The 20,258-nt window shown below is 44.8% G+C and overlaps 1 protein-coding gene across 3 annotated transcripts in view; it reads right to left on the bottom strand.

Annotated features, from left to right (window-relative positions):
- ZNF385A (zinc finger protein 385A) overlaps positions 1–20,258 on the bottom strand; it is a 307,656-nt gene that overhangs the window by 270,405 nt on the left and 16,993 nt on the right. Inside the window, exons 1-2 of one of the 3 annotated variants that reach the window (XM_075337179.1) lie at positions 8,163–8,239; positions 6,273–6,428 (exon numbers count right to left, since the gene is read on the bottom strand). In XM_075337179.1, the coding sequence (XP_075193294.1) occupies positions 6,273–6,282 (10 nt within the window). In that variant the 5' untranslated portion in view covers positions 6,283–6,428; positions 8,163–8,239. Of the gene's footprint in view, positions 1–6,272; positions 6,907–8,162; positions 8,240–20,258 lie in introns of those variants that run through there. The other 2 variants (XM_075337178.1, XM_075337177.1) reach the window with 2 other exon arrangements.

Genomic DNA, 20,258 nt, shown 5'->3' with positions numbered 1-20,258 from the left:
TTTACAGTTCTGGGAAACTTGATCATGATTAGGGAAAAAATGCAGAAAAAATGTGTCCATATAACTAGCTTCTGTATTTGAAAAATCTATAAATCCAGTATCCTAGTACACTTTATAATGTCACTCAAAGAGAATCAGATATATAAAAAGAGAAAACTGTCCTTGGTACTAGTCCGATGATGTCCTAGAACTGAGGAGTGAAAGTCACTGCCTGACCAAGGCTTCCAAACTGAGAGTTAATGAAAAAACATTTACATACATCCCTATGGGAGCATGTTTCTAAACACATCTGTCTCTTGGTACATACAAACTCATTATCACCTCATTAAATGCTATGGATATTGAGTAGGAATGAGGAATGACAGCCCATATGCCCAAACTTCCTGGCTGAGGCCAACAGATGTTCCCAGTATTGCCGGAGATGATCCAGCATGCTAAACATGGCACTGACCATTTCAGAGATCGGTCTAAGCCTGTGTTATTGCTGCAGAGGATTAATAGATAACTGTACAGATGTAGATGACTGTGTTACTAAGCTGTTTCTAGCATAAATGTGATCATGTAGAAGGTCTATATCCCATAAAATGGTGACAAATCAGAAACATAGCACTGATATATCTGTATGTGGATCTTCTTATCAATATCTATAAGTCTAAAAGTCTCCATACACCTTAAAAAGCTATGGCCGCTTGTTCCGCTGACAGATATTTCGACATCTCCCCATATGCATAGACCAAGCATGCTTGAATTTCCGATAGGGTGAGAGGCGTTAACCTCCATTAACACAGATAGATAATCATGAACGAGCATTCTTAAAATACTGGTTTCACGAATTGCTTGCTGTGTAAACAGGCTGCCGATCACCCGATGAATGAGCAAAATGCTCATATGGTAAAATGATCTTTTGTGCAGCGCAAAAGATCATCGTTCTCGGCCATGTGACGTCCTATTTAAACACAACTCGCGCTACCAAGGACTATGGGAGGCCATCTATCACAGATCACACAGTGTGCATCGTTTACGTTGGTCTATCTGTGTAAACAGGCTATTGAATAACCGATGAAGGGTAAAGGATTACTGATCAGCAGTCCCATTGTGCTGTCACTCGGTCCATGTATACAGATCCTCAGCCTCTGCCAGACAACTCTCATTAAGGCTTCATCTGACATTAAAATTGAATTGGCCCAATCCTTCTCTCTCTCAACATCAGCTGCTCATCTATCACATCCGGCAGAGGAACCTTGTGGTTGTGCAAGTGTTCCTGTCAATAGGACAGTTCAATAATATAACTTCACGCACTCCAGCGGGCCTATACAATGCCACGCGGAGTCCTTATTAACTATTTGTGGTTGAATACGGTGCTAATATCGTTGTATTCTCCCCTAGAAATAATCTTCAAGTGGAGAATATCCCTATATGATATATGATAAAGCACGGCACATTTTTTCCACACAAATAGATATCACATTGGATGTAGAAGTAGGTATAGAAGTGCCACAACCAACCTTCTGTATGTTTTATCTCTCTTATGAACATTTTTCTGGGACACACATGACAGTTGTGTAGAACAGAGTTCAGAGTCATAATATGTTCTCATTATTGGGGCCTTAAAGATATCAATGTTTTGGGTCAATAAAAGACCAAAAGCTTTACCCTCATCTTCTTTTATGGTGGATCTCTTTTCAGGAAGCCATAACAAAACTTCTATGAGAACAGGTCTGGAACTGTCCTATTATGCTGGAGTTGCAATTACTTGAGTTGCCAGATAAACTAGAATTTCAGGCCAGGTTCTGGATTATTTGGATTTCGGACTATATTTTAACAATGTTTTGGAATCCCTAACATTATTCCTCTGCATATAGGTCACCATCATAATGATAATTTGCTGCTGGGTAGTGCGGAAACTATAAAATAGACACTAATTTGATGTAAACAATATCTGACTGTTAGTCATGCGTCTACAACTTCTCCTCCGCCGAGGACGATTTACAAAGAGATGACGGGGGAACGATCTTTAACAGGGTTGACAAAGCAGATGAATTATTAAAAGATGCTTAAAAGTCAATTTGAAATCAGGATTTACAAGTAATTACTATTAAAAAAAAAAGAAATACTAATCCGAACATGAGCATAAGAATGACATTGCTTGAGTTTTTTATGCGTAATAGAGACCATTATTCATTGCCATGATTATAGGGTTACTCGGACTATGTTAACTCATGGAAGAATGGTCTACCATTTTTTTTCATCTTTGTTTTTTTTTTAAAGTGGTATCATATTGCACTTCATGGATTATAATATGACCACTGAAGCCTTTTAAGAGAATTTGGTGTCAAGTTTGCCGCAGCTTAAAGCTGGGTTCACACTAAACGACAGCGACAACGACGTCGCTGTTACGTCACCATTTTCGGTGACGTAACAGCGACCTTGTAAGTCGCTGTTATGATCGCTGCTTAGCTGTCAAACACAGCAGAAGCAGCGATCATAAGGTCGCTGTGCTACATGTTCAGAGAGCAGGGAGCCGCGCTTAGCGCTGGCTCCTTGCTCTCCTGCAGCACACATCGGGTTAATTAACCCGATGTGTGCTGCAGCTACATGTCACAGTTCAGAGAGCAGGGAGCCGCGCTTAGCGCTGGCTCCTTGCTCTCCTGCAGCACACATCGGGTTAATTAACCCGATGTGTGCTGCAGCTACATGTCACAGTTCAGAGAGCAGGGAGCCGCGCGCACTGCTTAGCGCTGGCTCCTTGCTCTCTTTGCTACAGTATACATTGGGTTAATTACCCGATGCATACTGCAGCCACATGTCACAGTGCAGGAGCCGGCGCTGGCAGCAAGAGCGGCGGAGGCTGGTAACCAGCGTAAACATCGGGTAACCAGGGAAAGGTCTTCCCTTGGTTACCCGATGTTTACGCTGGTTACAGCTTACCGCAGCTGCCAGTGCCGGCTCCTGCTCGCTTCATTTCGTCGCTCTCTCGCTGTCACACACAGCGATGTGTGTGTCACAGCGGGAGAGTGACGACCAAAAAATGAAGCTGGACATTCAGCAACGACCGGCGACCTCACAGCAGGGGCCAGGTTGTTGCTGGATGTCACACACAGCGACAGCGACGGGACGTCGCTGCAACGTCACAGAAAATGGTGACGTAGCAGCGACGTCGTTGTCGTTGTCGCTGTGTGTGACACCATATAATCTATATGTGAACATTTTATACCCTAGCAACTCTATACATCCTTTTATCCCGCACACTGAGTATGTTTGTGCTTTGCTTTATTCCACTAAGGCCTTGCTACCATTGTTTATATTAAACAATGCTTTCTAAAGGAGCACATAGGGAATGATCGATACAAAGTTAATTGAAGTTATTCATACCAAGCTTTAGATCTCTGAAACCAAACATGTGCCATTTGCAGAATAAAATACGAAAGCAATGTCAATGAGCTTAGCATATCAATAACCATCCATCAGTCTACTATGGTGCCTTCTAATTCATGGCTGCCAGAAACTAAATTTCAGATGCAACTTAGTGACATGATTGACCATAACCTCTTGGTTACTGCTCACAAAGTTGCATTAAAAGATGTTTTTTTAAATGTGAGTCTTCAAAGATGGCCAGTGAACATAAGAAATGGTGGAACGCAGAACACGTCAAAGAAGATCTAGTCTAGATAGATGGATCTTCTCAATTAAATGGTCTTTTGATAATATTTCACCACAGCTATAAACAGTTAGGGGTACTTTGCACACTACGACATCGCAAGCCGATGCCGAGCGCGATAGTCCCCGACCCCGTCGCACATACAATATTGTGTTATAGTTGCCGTAGCGAACATTATTGCTATGGCAGCTACACATGGACTTACCTGCCATGCGACTGGCCGGCGATCCGCCTCCTTACTAAGGGGGCGGGTCGTGCGGCGTCACAGCAACGTCACACGGCAGGCGGCCAATAGAAGCGGAGGGGCAGAGATGAGCGGGACATAAACATCCCGCCCACCTCCTTCCTTCCGCATAGCCGGCGTGAGCCACAGGACGCAGGTAGGAGATGTTCCTCGCTCCTGCGGCTTCACACACAGCGATGTGTGCTGCCGCAGGAACGAAGAACAACATCGTAACATCGGTCCTTCCGAAATTATGGAAATGACCGACGCTACACCGATAATACGATTTCAATGCTTTTGCGCTCGTTAATCGTATTAAAAACGATTTACACACTCCGATATCGTCATTGACGCCGGATGAGCGTCACTTTCGATTTGACCCCACCGACATCGCAGCTGCGATGTCGTAGTGTGCAAAGTACCCCTTATTTTCATAATTAGACCTTGGAAATTTGGATGTGTTCACCAAACCATTCATAAAATGTGTTATCCCAGTCATTGAATTATCATCTATCCACAGTCACGTGACACAGGCATTGAAACTAGAGACAAGGTACATGTGGCTCCACTTTTCAATTCAAAGTTCTCACAATATTGTAGTTTAGGATACCATTTCCAGCGATCAGTGAGTGTCACAGAAATGGGACCCCCTCCATGGATAAGCGATAAATGGTTGCTTTGGGATACTCCTTGTAATTTTAGTGCAACCTCTGGAATATAAAGAATTTGCAGTTGTATGCCGAGATTGATGTTATGTCTGATCTTATCGGAGGCTTCGTTAAAGCAATAAATAAAAAGTTAATAGTATAAAGTCTTGAGAAATGGTGTTTTGCCATTGTTCAGGTCCTGACTGGAACAGGTACAGTGACTCCTTGTCTCTTTTAATTACAAAGCGGGATACAGAGGCGCAGCTGCTGAAAACGTTGGTGCTGAGCCAAGGTGAGGAGGGACACGTGCAGCTGTGTCCATTAGAATGAATGTTTCAACTCCCCAGTGAACAATACACATCACAACCCCTAGATAGCCAAATAACTACAGACCCTATTTGGCCACTATCAAATTTTCTAGCCCTGCAGAAATGGTGGAAGGTTAGAGAGGAAAAGTCTCGAAATTCACATTTTGAAAGGCAAGATAATAGTCTTAATTTGTCCCACTCATCAGCCACACAGTAGCTTATCCTTCTGCTAGTATTCCAGAAATTTCCACTTCCACTACCTACAATATTCTGACTTTCTACGCAGGGAGTGTATTAACATTTCAGTAGCTCTAACTATACATCAATCCTTCCAGCCAATAGGCGACATATGGCAGCTAGTAAAACACAGCGTACTGTATACCACTATACCAAAATAGAAATTAGTAGCCAGAAATCAGCAATGATTATTATTTCACATTAGAATAAACACAGATCTTCACCAAATATTTTCCATTACTTTCAGTCCCTCAGTTACAAATGAAGGGTTTATATACTGTTAGTAGGTAGACAAGTGTGTTCAAAACCAATGAATGGACCAAACATTACATTTTTAAAATCCAAGAGGGTACAAATAATAGATGGGGGGAGTTACTGGCTGAAGTCTAAATCCTGACTCGGTCTACTCTGAACAGCAGCCCAAGACAAAAGTTATTCTGCCAACGCTAGAAGATACATGAAGGCACCACTCGCCTCTTCCTCACATGTAGACATCAGAGCTGGGGTAGGAGACATAAAGTTGAGTGGAGGCGGAAGGGAGTGTTAATCAGTCGTTAGTTCTAATTACTTAGAAACTATTCAATGGTGGCTTCTCATACAAAAAAGTTTTTCTCCAAGGTCTCGGAGATGGGGAGGTGAAGGATAGACATGATCAGTCAAGTCCATTATCAAAACAAACAAGGAAAATCATATTCAATGGAATGACAACCACGTTATTTGGCGACACCTCAGTAATAGTTTTAAAGTTCTTTCCCAATAGGTTGTAGAATTCAGAAGGTGGAAATAAAGATGAAGGGAGACGAGTTATTGGTCATTGACTGAAAACAAATTATTACAGATTTCAAAAAGCAAATACATTATTCCACCAGCTGTAGGACATGAAGTGAGGGGTCACAGTGATCCGCCAAGCCCCTCTCCTCAAATATACACAACTGGACAGGGGAAATAAAGAAGATCAGGGGCAAATAGAAGTCATTATTGGTGCATAGAAAAATTGACATGAACATTCTCGAAAGGCAGGATCAAAGAGAAATACAGTAAATCTGTGAATGGGGATAAAAATAACATAGCAAGGAGCTTAGTAAAGTGATGCAGACACAGGCAATACAATCAATAGATTCCATTACTGCTCACAACTGCAACAGCTTTGGAGAAAAAAGGACTAAAAATAATAAAATAGGTGGAAAATGTTCACTCACCCAAAATCATGACTTCAGTCTGCAGGGTCTGGCAAACACAGGATGCTTCTCCTCAGATCTTGTGAGGAGGGGCTGCTCGCTTCTCAGCCCCTTTTCTTTCAGTGGCTTCTGAAGCACTCGGTCCGCTCTCTTCTTTAGACAGCAATTGGAAAAGCCCTTTACCAGCACAGAAAAAGGAGAGGAAATGTTAGGGCTCTGACAGATTGTGCGACAAGCAAGACTGGATGGAGAAGGTGGGGGGAGCAGAATAAGCAAGAATAAGCTTGCGGATTTCTAGTGAGTGTCAGAATGAGAAGGATGATGCCCTAAAAACAGTTCTGGCAGGCCAGGCTAAGGTTCAATAGTCTTGGAGCGTCTTAGAAATTCCAAAAACTCCCCTGCTTTTCCTATTTGTAAACTGTTACTGCAGCACTAAGAAGGCAGCTGGAGAACTAGAGCAGATTACAGAATTTTGGACACTTGCAGAAGCCAACTCCTCATCCCTTCATGCACATGGGGGATATTTCTGGCCAACTTCCAAGAAGGGTTCACCCCAGCACCTCTGTCTTTATTCACTGCACTCAAGAAAAGTCCCAAAATAGAGGAAGGAAAGTACTGAAGGAGATGCACTCCCTGTAGTACCTCCGGTATCCCACAGCTCTGCACTGTGGCAGGTGAGGGTTGGGCTCAGTCTCACCTGGACTTGCTTCCCATTGGTGAAGTTGTTTTGCAAAAGGGAGGTAAGGGTGGGGATTGTAGAAACTATGGATTTAACCCTTTTGTTGACTTTTTTTTACATTGCAACTTCTCATTTCATCCCATAGAAGATTAAAGGTGGCACGTATTGGCATGTTGTACATCGAAGCAATAAGGGAGTTAACTGGATATGCATAAAATGTAGCCACTTCACAAACTTTGCTATCCCCTTCTGTTCACATGCTTCTTCCGTCAATCATGTTTGTTTACTACAGCTTGGATACGGAATAACTAGGTCAATTTATATACGGCATAAGCATTATTTGTGCTCGTGCTTCTTGTTATAGCAGAAACGTACGTTCTAACAAATAGGGGGTCTTGACCTTATTAAGTTATATTAATATATTTTATTTTTTTATTAAATTAATGTTTTAGGTTTATTTCATTTTTTTATTTTTTAAGACGGTGACAAGTTTGCGACCTAGAATTTTTTTTCTAAATTTAAAAAAACCCTAAATCTATCCACAGTTTCAAATGAAGAATTTAAAGGACGATGTTTGTGTCTCTATTGTGCACTATATATTATTAAAATGTCCGGCAGTGCAAAGGTTAACCCAATTAACATTAGCCACTAATCAGAGGATCTTGTATTTGGACAGAAACACTATATATGTAGATTTATTTTTCTATGATTATTAGTTCAGCCATAACTTGTTCGTAAATTACGGTAAAAAATAATTGCTTTCTACATTGACTCGCATGGGAAATTTTCAGCTCAATTTTATGATAGTATAATTTTTGGGGGCTGCTGGATTAGATAGATTTTAGATTGATCCAAGATCAGTTACACCTACGGCCACATTAACCCCTATTTTCTTGCCTTAGTGACTATGTCTCCCACTCTATATTTTCCTACATGACTTGTAATGTGATAACTGGAGCATGCTTTATCCTATCTCTAATTTTCTTTTTAGAGAATCCATTTCTTCCTCATCCTTTTTGTTTTTCTTTTTTCTTATAAATCTCTGCAGGCTTGCTTTGTGATGGTCGTTTCGGTTTCATATACACCCACATGATGTTTTGGATTCCAACTCAGTTCATTCATCAAGTTCTTCCTGTGCTTGACACATCTGTAAATGTCTACAGATGTGGTCAAATCTTGTGTCCACCTCCTACACACACCTGAGTCTTCCCTGCCCATCTAGAAGCGCTCACCATACTTATTCCGTATGTCTTTTCAGCGTTCTCTGTGTCTTGCTCCAGCCTCCCATTCAGCCGGTGCACCATTTCCCCTCCCCCAAGTGAGTCAGTGACAAGTGCCCAGAATACTAAACATATAGATACTGAGGAGCATTGAAGTCTCTCTGGGATGTGCATGCACCATGAACGTCAGATCAGAAAGGAGGCGCTGTTCAGTACCTGCTGCCCTGTTATCCTGGACTCATCTGTCATTCCAGCCCCTCCATGCCTCTTTCTACACTATAGTTATTAAAATTAAGTTTCATTTTACCTGTTTTATTTGCAAGTTTGTCAACTTTGATGAAAAAGTCAGTTGATGTTACACTTTTCTTTATTATTTGAATATCCCAGTACCTTTTTTGTTAAAGAAGAGCTGTTACTTAACATAAATATGTCATCTTCTCCCTGGTGTTAAAACCACTGTTCTTTTGAATGTGGCAATGTTTTTCTCTTGTTCTCTTCCCTATAAGTATATATTGTCTTGTTATCCAACGGGATGTGGTCCTCAAGAATATGCCCATAGACGAGTCGTGAGGATTACGTCCACTTTGATAAAAAGTAGATGTAGACACTTGGTAGTATTTGGCAGCGCTGCATATACAGTGGTGGAGACTGCGTCATATCCAGTAACGCTGCTTATCACCTTACTGTACTTTCTGAGGACCCTCTGCAGGCATGATGAAGGTCTTTTGACCGAAACATCTGTGCTTGTGCTGGTCCTACAAGTCCTTCACAATAAAACCCACCATTCACATTGATCTTGAGTGCCAAGTTCCTACATCTACTTGAGACGGTTTTGGAGCCTAATTGTGCACCACCCCAGAAGTGCTGTGTGTATTAACTTACTTTGATAAAAAGATTAGATTTAAATACAGAGAAGAAGCGGCCATATATAAGAAATGGAAAGGTGCAGTAACGAAAGAGAGAAAACACCAAATTGAAGAGTAAAACGGCATTTACATCCGGTAAAATGTTTCTATATTTATGGCAGGTACTCTTTAAAAATTGCTTTACTTGGCCTCAAGATGCAGCTTCTAATAACTGTACATGTCACTCCATCTAATCAGATTCCTCACAAGAACAGTACAGGCGGACACTTCCTCTGTAGATAGTGGTGCTCATATCAAGAGGTGGCATTCCCAAATTCCAATAATAATATAACATCGGAACTCACATTCCTTATCACTTCTTCCAAAGTTTATTTTCTCAATATTAGCAGTCACAAATACAACAAGGCTTTTTGGCTTGGCTCCTCAAGCCTTTCTCAATACTATTAGTATACTATTTGAGAAATGCTTGCTTGAGGATACAAGTCGAAACGCGTTATTGTATTTGTGGCTGCTAATATTGAGAAAATAAGCTTTGTTAAAAGAGATAAAGAATGTGACTTCTGATCTTCTATTATTATTGGAATTTGGGGATGCCAACTCTTGATATGAGCACTACTATCTACAAAAGAAGTGTCCACCTGGACTGTTTTTGTGAGGAATCTGATTAGATGGAGAGACATGTGCAGTTATTACAAGCTACATCTTGAGGCCAAGTACAGCACTTGTATTTGTGACTGCTAATTTTAAGAAACTAAAATTGGAAGAAGAGATAAAGATTGTGAGTACCAGTCTTGCATTATTATTCCATCTAACTAGATGGTATATAGACAATTCTATGTAGAAAAGGGGTGGTCAGCTTTCAACATAATTGTTGTCTCAGATGAGGCACTGACTCAATAGGGGGCTTCATATTATATTTAATACTTTGGGTTCTCCACATATATAATAGTGGTGGCAGAACTTGTGAATAAACCACTGTTCTCAGAATCATGGTCAAAACCAAACATTCATAGAAGATCAATTTGATATGTCATAACTGTGCATATGGTTCATGGATAAGGATACAGTGGTACATGTAAAACATATGTGACACCCTGGCCTATCAGGTTGTCACCGGGTATTGTGCAATCTGCCCTTCTGTGCAATATCCACCTCCTCCTTGGTTACGGGTCCCCAACTTATGGTGTTGCCAACAGTAGTCAATCAAAACCCTAGGAACACTCTGCAACACACCTACCAGACACACCAATGGACAGCCTGAGTGGAATAGGGTCGCCGACTTGGGGGATTGGTAGGGGGAGGTCAGGAGTGTCAGGAGTCAGTCAGAAAAGGGTGAGTGAAGTGTGAAGTAGAGAGAAGGTCAGGAGCCGGGCTACTTGGAAGTAACTAGGTGACAGATGGTGGTCTGGGCCTAGTAGGAGCTGGACCCCCTGTCGCAGGGGATCGTGGCAAGGGGCACGAAACTGTCGAGGAGGACAGCCGGCGGCCTTGCACCATCACCGGGCTGGGACCAGGGCATGACGGGGTACGTGGACCCTAGGTCAGGGAGTAGCTTCAGGCAACCTGACAATTTACCTGACGAGAACGAAACTTTCAAGATCCGCTCTCCACCCGCTCCAAAATCAGGGTACTAGCGCAACGAGGGGGATAGGATGTTCCACTAAAACGGTCCAGGAAATCCCAACCGTGAACCCTGAAGGCCGCTTTACACGCAACGACATTGCTAACGAGATGTCGTTGGGGTCACGGAATTCGTGACGCACATCCGGCCTCGTTAGCGACGTCGTTGTGTGTGAAACGCACGAACGACCGCTAACGATCAAAATTACTTACCTAATCGTTGATCGTTGATGCGTCGTTCCTTTCCCGATTATCGTTGCTGTTGCAGGACTCAGGTTTTCGTCGTTCCTGCGGCAGCACACATCACTACGTGTGACACTGCAGGAACGAGGAACAACATCGTACCTGTGGCCGCCCGCAATGAGGAAGGAAGGAGGTGGGCGGGATGTTCGTCCCACTCATCTCCACCCCTCCGCTTCTATTGGGTGGCCGCTTAGTGACGCTGCTGTGACGCCGAACGAACTGCCCCCTTAGAAAGGAGGTGGTTCACCGGCCAGAGCGACGTCGTTAGGCAGGTAACTATATGTGATGGGGACTAACGATATTGTGCGCCATGGGCAGCGATTTGCCTGTGACGCACAAACGATGGAGGCGGGTGCGATCGACAGCGACATCGCTAGCGATGTCACTGTGTGTAAAGTGGCCTTGAGAGCAAGCTCCTTCAGTTAGCCATACTGGGGAGCAGGACCCGACTAGTTTCAAGCTATTGGGGCCAACTAAGAAGAAAACAAGGTGCCAGGGAAAAGTTCACAGATCATCAGGCAACACCATCGGGGAAGGGACCCAATCTAGCTTCCCTCAGCGGCAGCGGTGTCCAGAACTTGGTTTACTAAGCTGTTGGTGTCAGCTTTATGTACTGAGTATGCAAGTGACCCTTTCTCCCCCAACGGCACTCCCCAACACTACCACCGAGGCCCGGGGCATCCCCCCTACCTGTGGAGGGTCACAACACCTTGCTTCCCCTGTCATCACCCCGGGTACTCCCCAACGGCAGCAGTGGTACTCAACCTTACCACACACCACGGGTGGCGTCACGAACTGTAAATACACAATCCCCTGTAAATACCCCCTTAATTTAAGTGGCCGCACGACCCACGAGTCCGGCCTCAAGCCACCACGGGTCCGGATCCGAGCAGCCTGGCTGCTGACGTGGGGGCGGCACACCTCAAATTACTGGCGTCACGAACAGGATACGAGCAGGACCCACTTACCTGGGTGACGTGCGCCTTGAAAACCGAAACCGCGAGTCAAAAGCCCTGTTTCCCGCCAATTCCGCCATCTTCCACCATCTTTTGGTTCCAAAATGCCGTCTTCCCCAAAGCAGAAGCCCCGCCCTTCGTCCTGAGAGTCAGCCCAGAATCAGAAGTTCCCACAGGGCCACAGGATCGAGAAGAGTGCTGAGTGAAAACTGAGGGGGCGTGACAGCATGTAGCAGCAGTGGAAGAGAAGCAAGAATGCCAGGACTCTGCCATAACGTTCCTGGACAGTGCAGAGGCAAGATGGCGGAGCGGAGCTGTTCACCAGAGTGTGCTGTTCCCGGGACCACGACCTGGATCGAAGAAGAGACGGAGCAGCTGTGCAGGAGAATGCGGACGCAGTTCTTGTTTATACTGGACCACTGGAGGGAAAACCCGCTTTACACGCTGCAATGTATCTTACAATGTGTCGGGGGGTCACGTCGTAAGTGACGCACATTCGGCATTGTAAGGTACATTGCAGTGTGTGACAGGTACGTGCGATTGCGATTGAACGGTAAAACGTTCATCGCAAACACATCGTACCTGTCTCTAGAATTGCACATCAGATTGTTCATCATACCCGGGGTAGCACACATCGCAGCGTGTGACACCCCGGGTACGATGAACAGATCTCACCTGCGTCCTGCGGCTCCCAGCCCACAATGCGGAAGGAAGGAGGTGGGCGGGATGTTTACGTCCCGCTCAGCTCCGCCCCTCCACATCTATTGGCCGGCTGCCGCGTGACGTCGATGTGACGCCGAACGTCCCTCCCATTCCAGGAAGTGGACGTTCGCCGCCCACATCGAGGTCGTATGGACGGGTAAGTACGTGTGATGGGGGGTTACTCATATGTATACGAAATCGTATGCGAAATTGCAATGTGTAAAGCAGGCTGAAGAGATGAGGAGCCTGACGATGGTGGTGCGAGCCAGTGAGATTGAGATCCCACGCGAGGAGAGGGTAAGCGGTTACCCAGTCCCTGATGATTGCCCTAATCCGGCCGATGCGGCTAAGGGATCCGGACCATCCCTGCTCCTGGTGAGCACTCCACCACCAACCCCATCCTCGGCGGACGCCAAGCTGCCTACTTCAACCCTGGCAGTGGAACCTTCAGCTCCTATATACGAAGCTTCAGCTGCAGAAACCCCGGTCCCATCCCTCGACCCGGTCACAACAGCGGTCACCCCGACACCAGCCAGATCAGACCTGGCCGCATCACTGGGCCCGTCCTTAGAGGCGGAGCACCCGGACTCTGCAACCCCGGCTGCGGAGCAGTCGGTTCTTCTGTTCACAATGGCGGAGGTGGAGCCTGAAGAGCTGCCGGTTCCACAACTGCGTGGCATCCCAACGGCTGTTGGGGCCGCAAGAGTGCACCTAAAGCCAGAACCAGCTAGGGACCCGAGGCCGGACGCCGACGCCCCCTTCTCAGAATGACGCCATCAGAAGTTACAGACGGAGATAACGACACGAGACCAGTGACAGCGGGAACTTGCCACCCGCAACCGAGAGGAGAAGGAGCAAGGGAGGAATGCTGCTTCACGAATCCGAGGGCCATGGTGCCGTGGTCTGATGGACCATTTTGACCCCATGCAGGGATGGTGGTTCATCCGGGAGGCAGGCCTCACAGCCGGGGTGTTTGTGTCATGATGGGATGTGGTGCAGCACCTCCCCAGGGGACACCCCGAGCTAAATTTACAGCAGGAAGATATAGTCATCTACACCCGGCATTGCAGAGAGCAGGGCTGGTATGCCCTCGAGGTAACCAAACACAAAATGCTGGAAGAAGAGTTTGTGCCAGCGTCGGTGGTACGTAGTCGCAAGGAAGCGTGGCTACAGGACCCGGTAGTCTAAAGATGGTACCAGTAAAATATATAGTGTTGTAACAGAATAACTAGGTATCGGTGTTTCGTTGTTTTTCATGTAGAGATTGTTAGAAAATGAGTGTCTAATCAACAGGGTCTGAATGAAGAGAGTAAACGCTATCTGATTTGCGAGAAGATTTTCATAATGTGTGCCCCGGTACACGGACTTCGTTAAAAATACATAGTAAAAATGGACCATGGTCACAGGACTGGTTGTGACCAACACAAACTTGTGTTCCTGTAAGTAGTTGCACCTCTTGTGCCCACCAGAGTCGTCTAATACAACCCGGGACCTTAACCTGGTCACGGACCCACAATAGGTTTGCAGGGGGTCAGGTTGTTTTGGTGGCGGGTTAATGGGATCCGGGACATTGGGACTGGACTGTGGCAGGAAGAGGCTGCAACGGATCAGGTTGAGCCTCCGCTACTAACTAAACTGGTAGCGTTCCAACGTTGGAACGATGAACTCTAAAAATGTAAGCAACGTTTAAGTTTCCAGCCTCCCTAATGAGAGAAGTGTTTGTAAATAAAAATGTTCTCTTTTCTACTTTGCAGTTACAAAAAAAAATAAACCTCTGATGTCCTGTAGCTCGAGGACGAGCTACGTTTAACCAAGGAGGAATGTAACGCCCTGGCCTAGCAGGTCGTCACAGGGTATTGTGCAATCTGCCCTTCTGTGCAATATCCACCTCCTCCTTGGTTACGGGTCCCCAACTTATGGTGTTGCCAACAGTAGTCAATCAAAACCCTAGGAACACTCTGCACCACACCCACCAGACACACCAGTGGACGGCCTGAGTGGAATAGGGTCGCCGACTTGGGGGGTTGGCAAGGGGAGGTCAGGAGTGTCAGGAGTCAGTCAGAAAAGGGAGTGAAGTGTGAAGGAGAGAGGAGGTCAGGAGCCAGGCTCCTTGGAAGTAACTAGGTGACAGACGGTGGTCTGGGCCTAGTAGGAGCTGGACCCCCAGTCGCAGGGGATCGTGGCAAGGGGCACGGAACTGTTGAGGTGGACAGCCGGCGGCCTTACACCATGCTGCATGACTGGGTACGTGGACCCTAGGTCAGGGAGTAGCTTCAGGCAACCTGACAATTTACCAGACGAGAACGGAGCCTTCAAGATCCGCTCTCCACCTGCCCCAAAATCGGGATACTAGCACAATGAGGGGGATAGGACTTTCCACTAAAACGGTCCAGGAAATCCCAAGCGTGAACCCTGAGAGCAAGCTCCCTCAATTAGCCATACTGGGGAGCGGGACCCGACTAGTTTCAAGCTATAGGGGCCAACTAAGAAGAGAACAAGGTGCCAGGGAAAAGGTCACAGATCATCAGGCAACATCATCGGGGAAGGGACCCAAACTAGCTCCCGTTAGCGGCAGCGGTGCCAGAACTTTGGCTTACTAAGTTCTCGGTGTCAGCTTTATGGACTGAGTGAGTACGCAAGTGACCCTTTCTCCCCCAACGGCACTCCCCAACACCACCACCGAGGCCCGGGGCATGCCCCCTACCCGTGGAGGGTCGCAACACCTGGATGCACTTATCATCACCCCACCTACTCCCCAACGGTGGTACTCCACCTTACCACACACCACGGGTGGCGTCATCAACTGTAAATATACAATCCCCTGTAAATACCCTCTTTATTTGAGTGGCCGCACGACCCCCGGGTCCGGATGCCCCTCAAGCCACCGCGGGTCCGGATCCAAGCAGCCCGGCTGCTGACATGGGGGCGGCACATATACAGTATGCACAGATGACAATAGAACATGAAGGGCACAACGCTATATACTATTTTGTATAAATGGAAGCACTAAGTTATAATCATAGGGTCAACTGTAGAGTCAACTGTAGGAGTCCACCACTGCTCAACAGTGATTTTATCATCACGTGATTAACATAAAATATAATAATTTTCTACTGTGATAGATAGATCTGTGCCCCTCAAAACATAAGGCCAACCTCTGTTACCCCTACTGTTTTAGCAGTGACAGTGAATAATCAGTTATCTCCGACTTGAGCATTTGGTATCATTTCAAATCGATGTGAATACAAGATAACAAATATCTCTATAACTTATTGAATTTTGAGGGCCAGAAGTGTTGGCCCAACCAAACGACACAACAATGTGTATTTTGGATTGAATGATATTATTTTTTTATTTCTTGAAGAGGTTGTAGATGTATACATTACTGTGTAAAATACATAGCTGAATTCATTGACCATGATGTGTTGAGGATGGGCCAAGAACTGCCCAAATTACAATGTGAAGCTGATGAGTGAAAACCAAAGCTATAATAAAATATAGTCAATTTCTGTGCACTCATGCAAGTTCTGGCTCTTAGTGGTCCCAAGAGACCCCTATGTAAAGAACGTGCTAATTAAAGATAAAAATAGTAGAAATCATTAAGGTGAAAATGGAGTGCTAATGATGAAAGGACAAAAGATGTAATGGAAGCACCAAATTAGTTATAAACAAAAAGTAACCAACTTCAATGAAGTGTTTAACGTTTCGAGAAGTAAAACATAATTAATATGTCAATTATTACTGATTTATAACTTCCAAGATTGACTAACTGTAATAGTGAGGGGAGCTGTCAATGTACTATGTACTGTATCTGTAGTTATATGTTCTTTATCATCTTAAAGTAAGCAGTTGTATATAGTGCCGGGTACTGTATGTTTTAGGACAAGTGTCACTGTGATAGCCTGGTATCAATTGACATAATACATGTTTAATTTCATTTAGAAATAAAGCCAATGCTACTCTTGTCCATGAGCTGAGGTTCTAGTTCAACTTTTTTGAAGTAGACAAGTGTTGTGCTGTTTTTGGAAAAAAAACAATCATGTCTACCTTCTTAACTTTATTTGTGAATGTTCCCATGGGAATTGCCTGAATCATTGGCTTTAAATCAGCCTTTAATGGATTGTCAGAACCTGCGCCCACCATAGAGTTCTCTGTTACTTTTGTGTTCTTTTGGGACTGCACAACATAATTTAATAAGAAGCTGCCTGTCAAACATATTGTCTAAAATCATTGTCTGAAGTCTTCGTTGGATATTCACTTCTGAAAAACATCATGCCCTCGATTGGTCAAGACCGGCATGAACAACGGCGGTCTTGATGAGGGGGTGTGTTGGAGTCAGGCACTCCTAATTTATTGAGTGGTGCATCTGAAAAGTGGCATGCCCCTCCGTGTGTCTCTTCTCAAATATAACACAAGTGTAAGGTTTCTGACATAATGTACACCACAGCTTATCATGAATTAGACAAGCTGTGTCAGCACACCCTTGTTTTGTCCCAGCATCATCCATTTTAGCAAAGCTGGTCAAAACTAGTAAAAACACCCAAAGTTGCAAAGATTTTGTGCAACCCTGAGTTACGGAAAAATTGTACAACTTATCAAAGTGTTTCATGCCAGATTTTTGGTGAAACATTTTGATGAATAGGGGACCATATTTTTCTTGGAATTCTTCATGGCAATTTAAAAAGTAGCGTTTTTTTTCATATTACTTTTTACAGATCTTACTTGAATACCTACAGTATATTGTCACAGGTGGGCTAGGCTAGCTTGGAAGACCTAAACTGGCCCTAAGACTGGGATCCCCGTGCTGACCCTCAACCCGGAAATACACTTCAGGGTAATGAGGTGTGGGCTCCCAGCATGTCCCTATCTCCTATTTCCTGACCTATCCCCCTGCACCGCCCTCCACTGCCAGGGTGGGAAGGATACACCAAAATAACCCCCTCCAAAAAGACACGGACAAGGGGAAGATCTTAAACTCGTTCACTGTGCAAACAACCACAAAAGGAAGACAAAAAAGGCACAGGAGGAAATAAAATATAAGAGAGGAAGTAAGACACACCAAGGGACACTTCCACACCACACAAGCAACGGATCGTAAGTCACCAAAAGAGGATCACCAGGGTACCGGATATTCACAAGAGCACAAGCATATGCTATCTTCTGCGATCTCCTAACAAATTCCTTAGTCTTAAACAGGGAGACACCAGCTGTGGAAGGTAATCAGCAACCTGACTCTCAGAAAAGTTGCACACTACTCAGAGAAGGATTAATTCCTACATGGCTGGGAGGAGGGAACACAACTCAGCCGACGCCCGGCATAGCTGAGCATTTAAGAGAATCCAGGTTAGCTGTTGAACTCTGCAATGTGAACAGAGTGTGACGGCGTTACTGTAGTCCGCAAGTGCGGATTCGAGTAGCGCATGACATACAGTATATTATAATGTTAAAGAGCAGCTGTCATTTACTAAAAATATTAAATACTTTGTAAAAATCTTTGATCAATCCTGATCAAGTGGCTCTTCTCCATGTTGCATACTGTAGCTCCATAGCAGAGATACATTTGTTGCTTTTGGAGTACCGTAGTGATATCTCTACTTGCAGTCGACTGTGCTTTTCTTCAGATTCTTTTATGGGGGGGTTTGCACTTTTTCCCCCTACCCTCTCAGATGCTGCCAATTACAGGCAGGTGAGCTAAGAGTTTAGCAGTCTCAGAAGCTGCCGAGCTGTGATTGTCTGTGTCTGGGAGGAAGGGGTGAAATCGTACAATCTCAGAGAAGACTCTGCAGGGCTTGATAACATACTAACAAACAGGGCGGAGTGAGGGCAGGAACTAACTGTTACTATGCACCTGCATGTGTGTACGGTGCCCTATGCAAGCCACTAGTGTGCAATTTTATCATCTAGCAATCGCCCCCTCCATATACTTGAAGTGTGTGAGTGATTTGCTCCTCTTGCACCTGTGATGCCTCCACCTATTGGGGGCTTTTCTGCATCCTGTTAGTGCATTAGTTTTTGGCCTGGGCAGATTAGAACTGCTGCCTTTATTTTCTGCAGTAACTAACACTCTTGTCACTAGTCCCTGCGCTCATTAGCATATCATAAAGGATCTTTAGAAATATTTTTTCTAAAGCTCTCTTTAGGTATGCTACTAGATACAGTGACAGTTAGGCAGGGATTAGTAATATGCACCCAGAACTGCTCGTGGCTCTGGGTGCATATTGCTCCTGACAAGTTCCCTTTAATTGTGGCTTATGTGTCTTGGCTGACTAGTCCAAGGGGGATCCATGGCTGACTTCTCTTGTCCTCATATGTGACTGATGGGTCTATCCCTATGTATAATCATATGGGGTGACCTGTTAGTCAACTGGAGCAGGGCAGGGTGAAGCAGGCCAAATACACCTCCTTGGTTTAGTTTGAAAACTCGACTGCTGACTCTATGACTCTACTAAGTATTAATATCATAAAAAAGAGAAGTTTTGGCAGCACTCTACGGTGTCAAGAAATCTATTTTATTTTTCTTTTTTTGCAGACAGGTGATACAGACATAAAGGAGCAGGGGGAGCGGAGCACAAGGACTCTACTAAGTATATTTACTCAGAAACTCCATAGTGCTACTATATAAAATCTACCCAGCTCCAATGTCTTTAAACTTAGATTTTTATCATTTTTAAGTCCATCCCAGATCCAGATCATTCTCCATTTATTCTCCATAGTAAAATAAAATTAGTATAGGTATGAAAGCAAATTCAGCCCCTGAAAACAAGTCAGCACTTAATGATGTCAGCTCAGCGGCTGCTATTTAGAAGAAGCCGTTCATTGTTGGAATCCATTTTAATTACTTCAGACTGACTTCCTTGTGACTGCCTTTGAAACATTTCCAGAAAGCTTTCTATTGTGTGTATATGGCTCCCAATAACACCCCATCTCTACAGGCCCATTCTGCTGTCAGTCATCACATGGCCTTTAACTGACCATTAAGTAATAATGTCACCACTAGGATTTCATTTCAGATTTCTCTTTCCCTATTGAATTTAATGGGGAAAGTTTGCAACAAATCCAAGCTCAACTCACAACACTAATTAACATGATATAAAAATCTGTTTGCGATATTTGTCTCCCTGCATGTAGAGACCAGTGACAGCCTTTGGTCTAAAGCCTCTCATCTGGCTCTCTACATTTAAATGGGATTAATTTCTCTCGGCACTGAAGTGGTTAAGTATCAGTTTTTCTCTTGCAGCCTTTCCAAGCAGTTCCTTGCTGAATGTTTTCAGCGGCTTTCACTTTGTAGTCCTCCCCTTCAGCTTTAAATAGTGGTGGATCCCAGCAATCCTTGCTGAAGATACAAAGTCATTTGGTCTCTGTCCGCCTTTGAGGAAGGTTCTGCAAGTCAAGTTCCTGTGCTCAGGCTATATCCTTTTGGTTGTTAATTTTCCCCCCATTTGTCTTTTCTTCCCTGGTGTGTTGTTAGTGCATTGGTGAGGTCTAGTGAACCCCACCTGCCCCTCACTAGTCAGGGTTACTGCAGGGTCTTCCGTGGGTCCCAGGTTGCTGCCCGGCAACAGTTGCAGAGACTGTATAGGGACTGGTGAGGAGAGGGGGGACAGCTGCAGGTGAGGATAGAAGATGCCCCACCATCCCCTCTCACTAGTGCCAGGTTGTTTTTGTGTCCCCGGTGCCTCCCTTTTCTTCTGCTTTTTTGTTGTGCATCAGATGCACGTAGG

Source organism: Anomaloglossus baeobatrachus, chromosome 2 (assembly GCF_048569485.1).
Source record: "Anomaloglossus baeobatrachus isolate aAnoBae1 chromosome 2, aAnoBae1.hap1, whole genome shotgun sequence".
Lineage (NCBI taxonomy): Eukaryota > Metazoa > Chordata > Amphibia > Anura > Aromobatidae > Anomaloglossus > Anomaloglossus baeobatrachus.
This window is presented reverse-complemented; position numbering and strand designations above follow the sequence as displayed.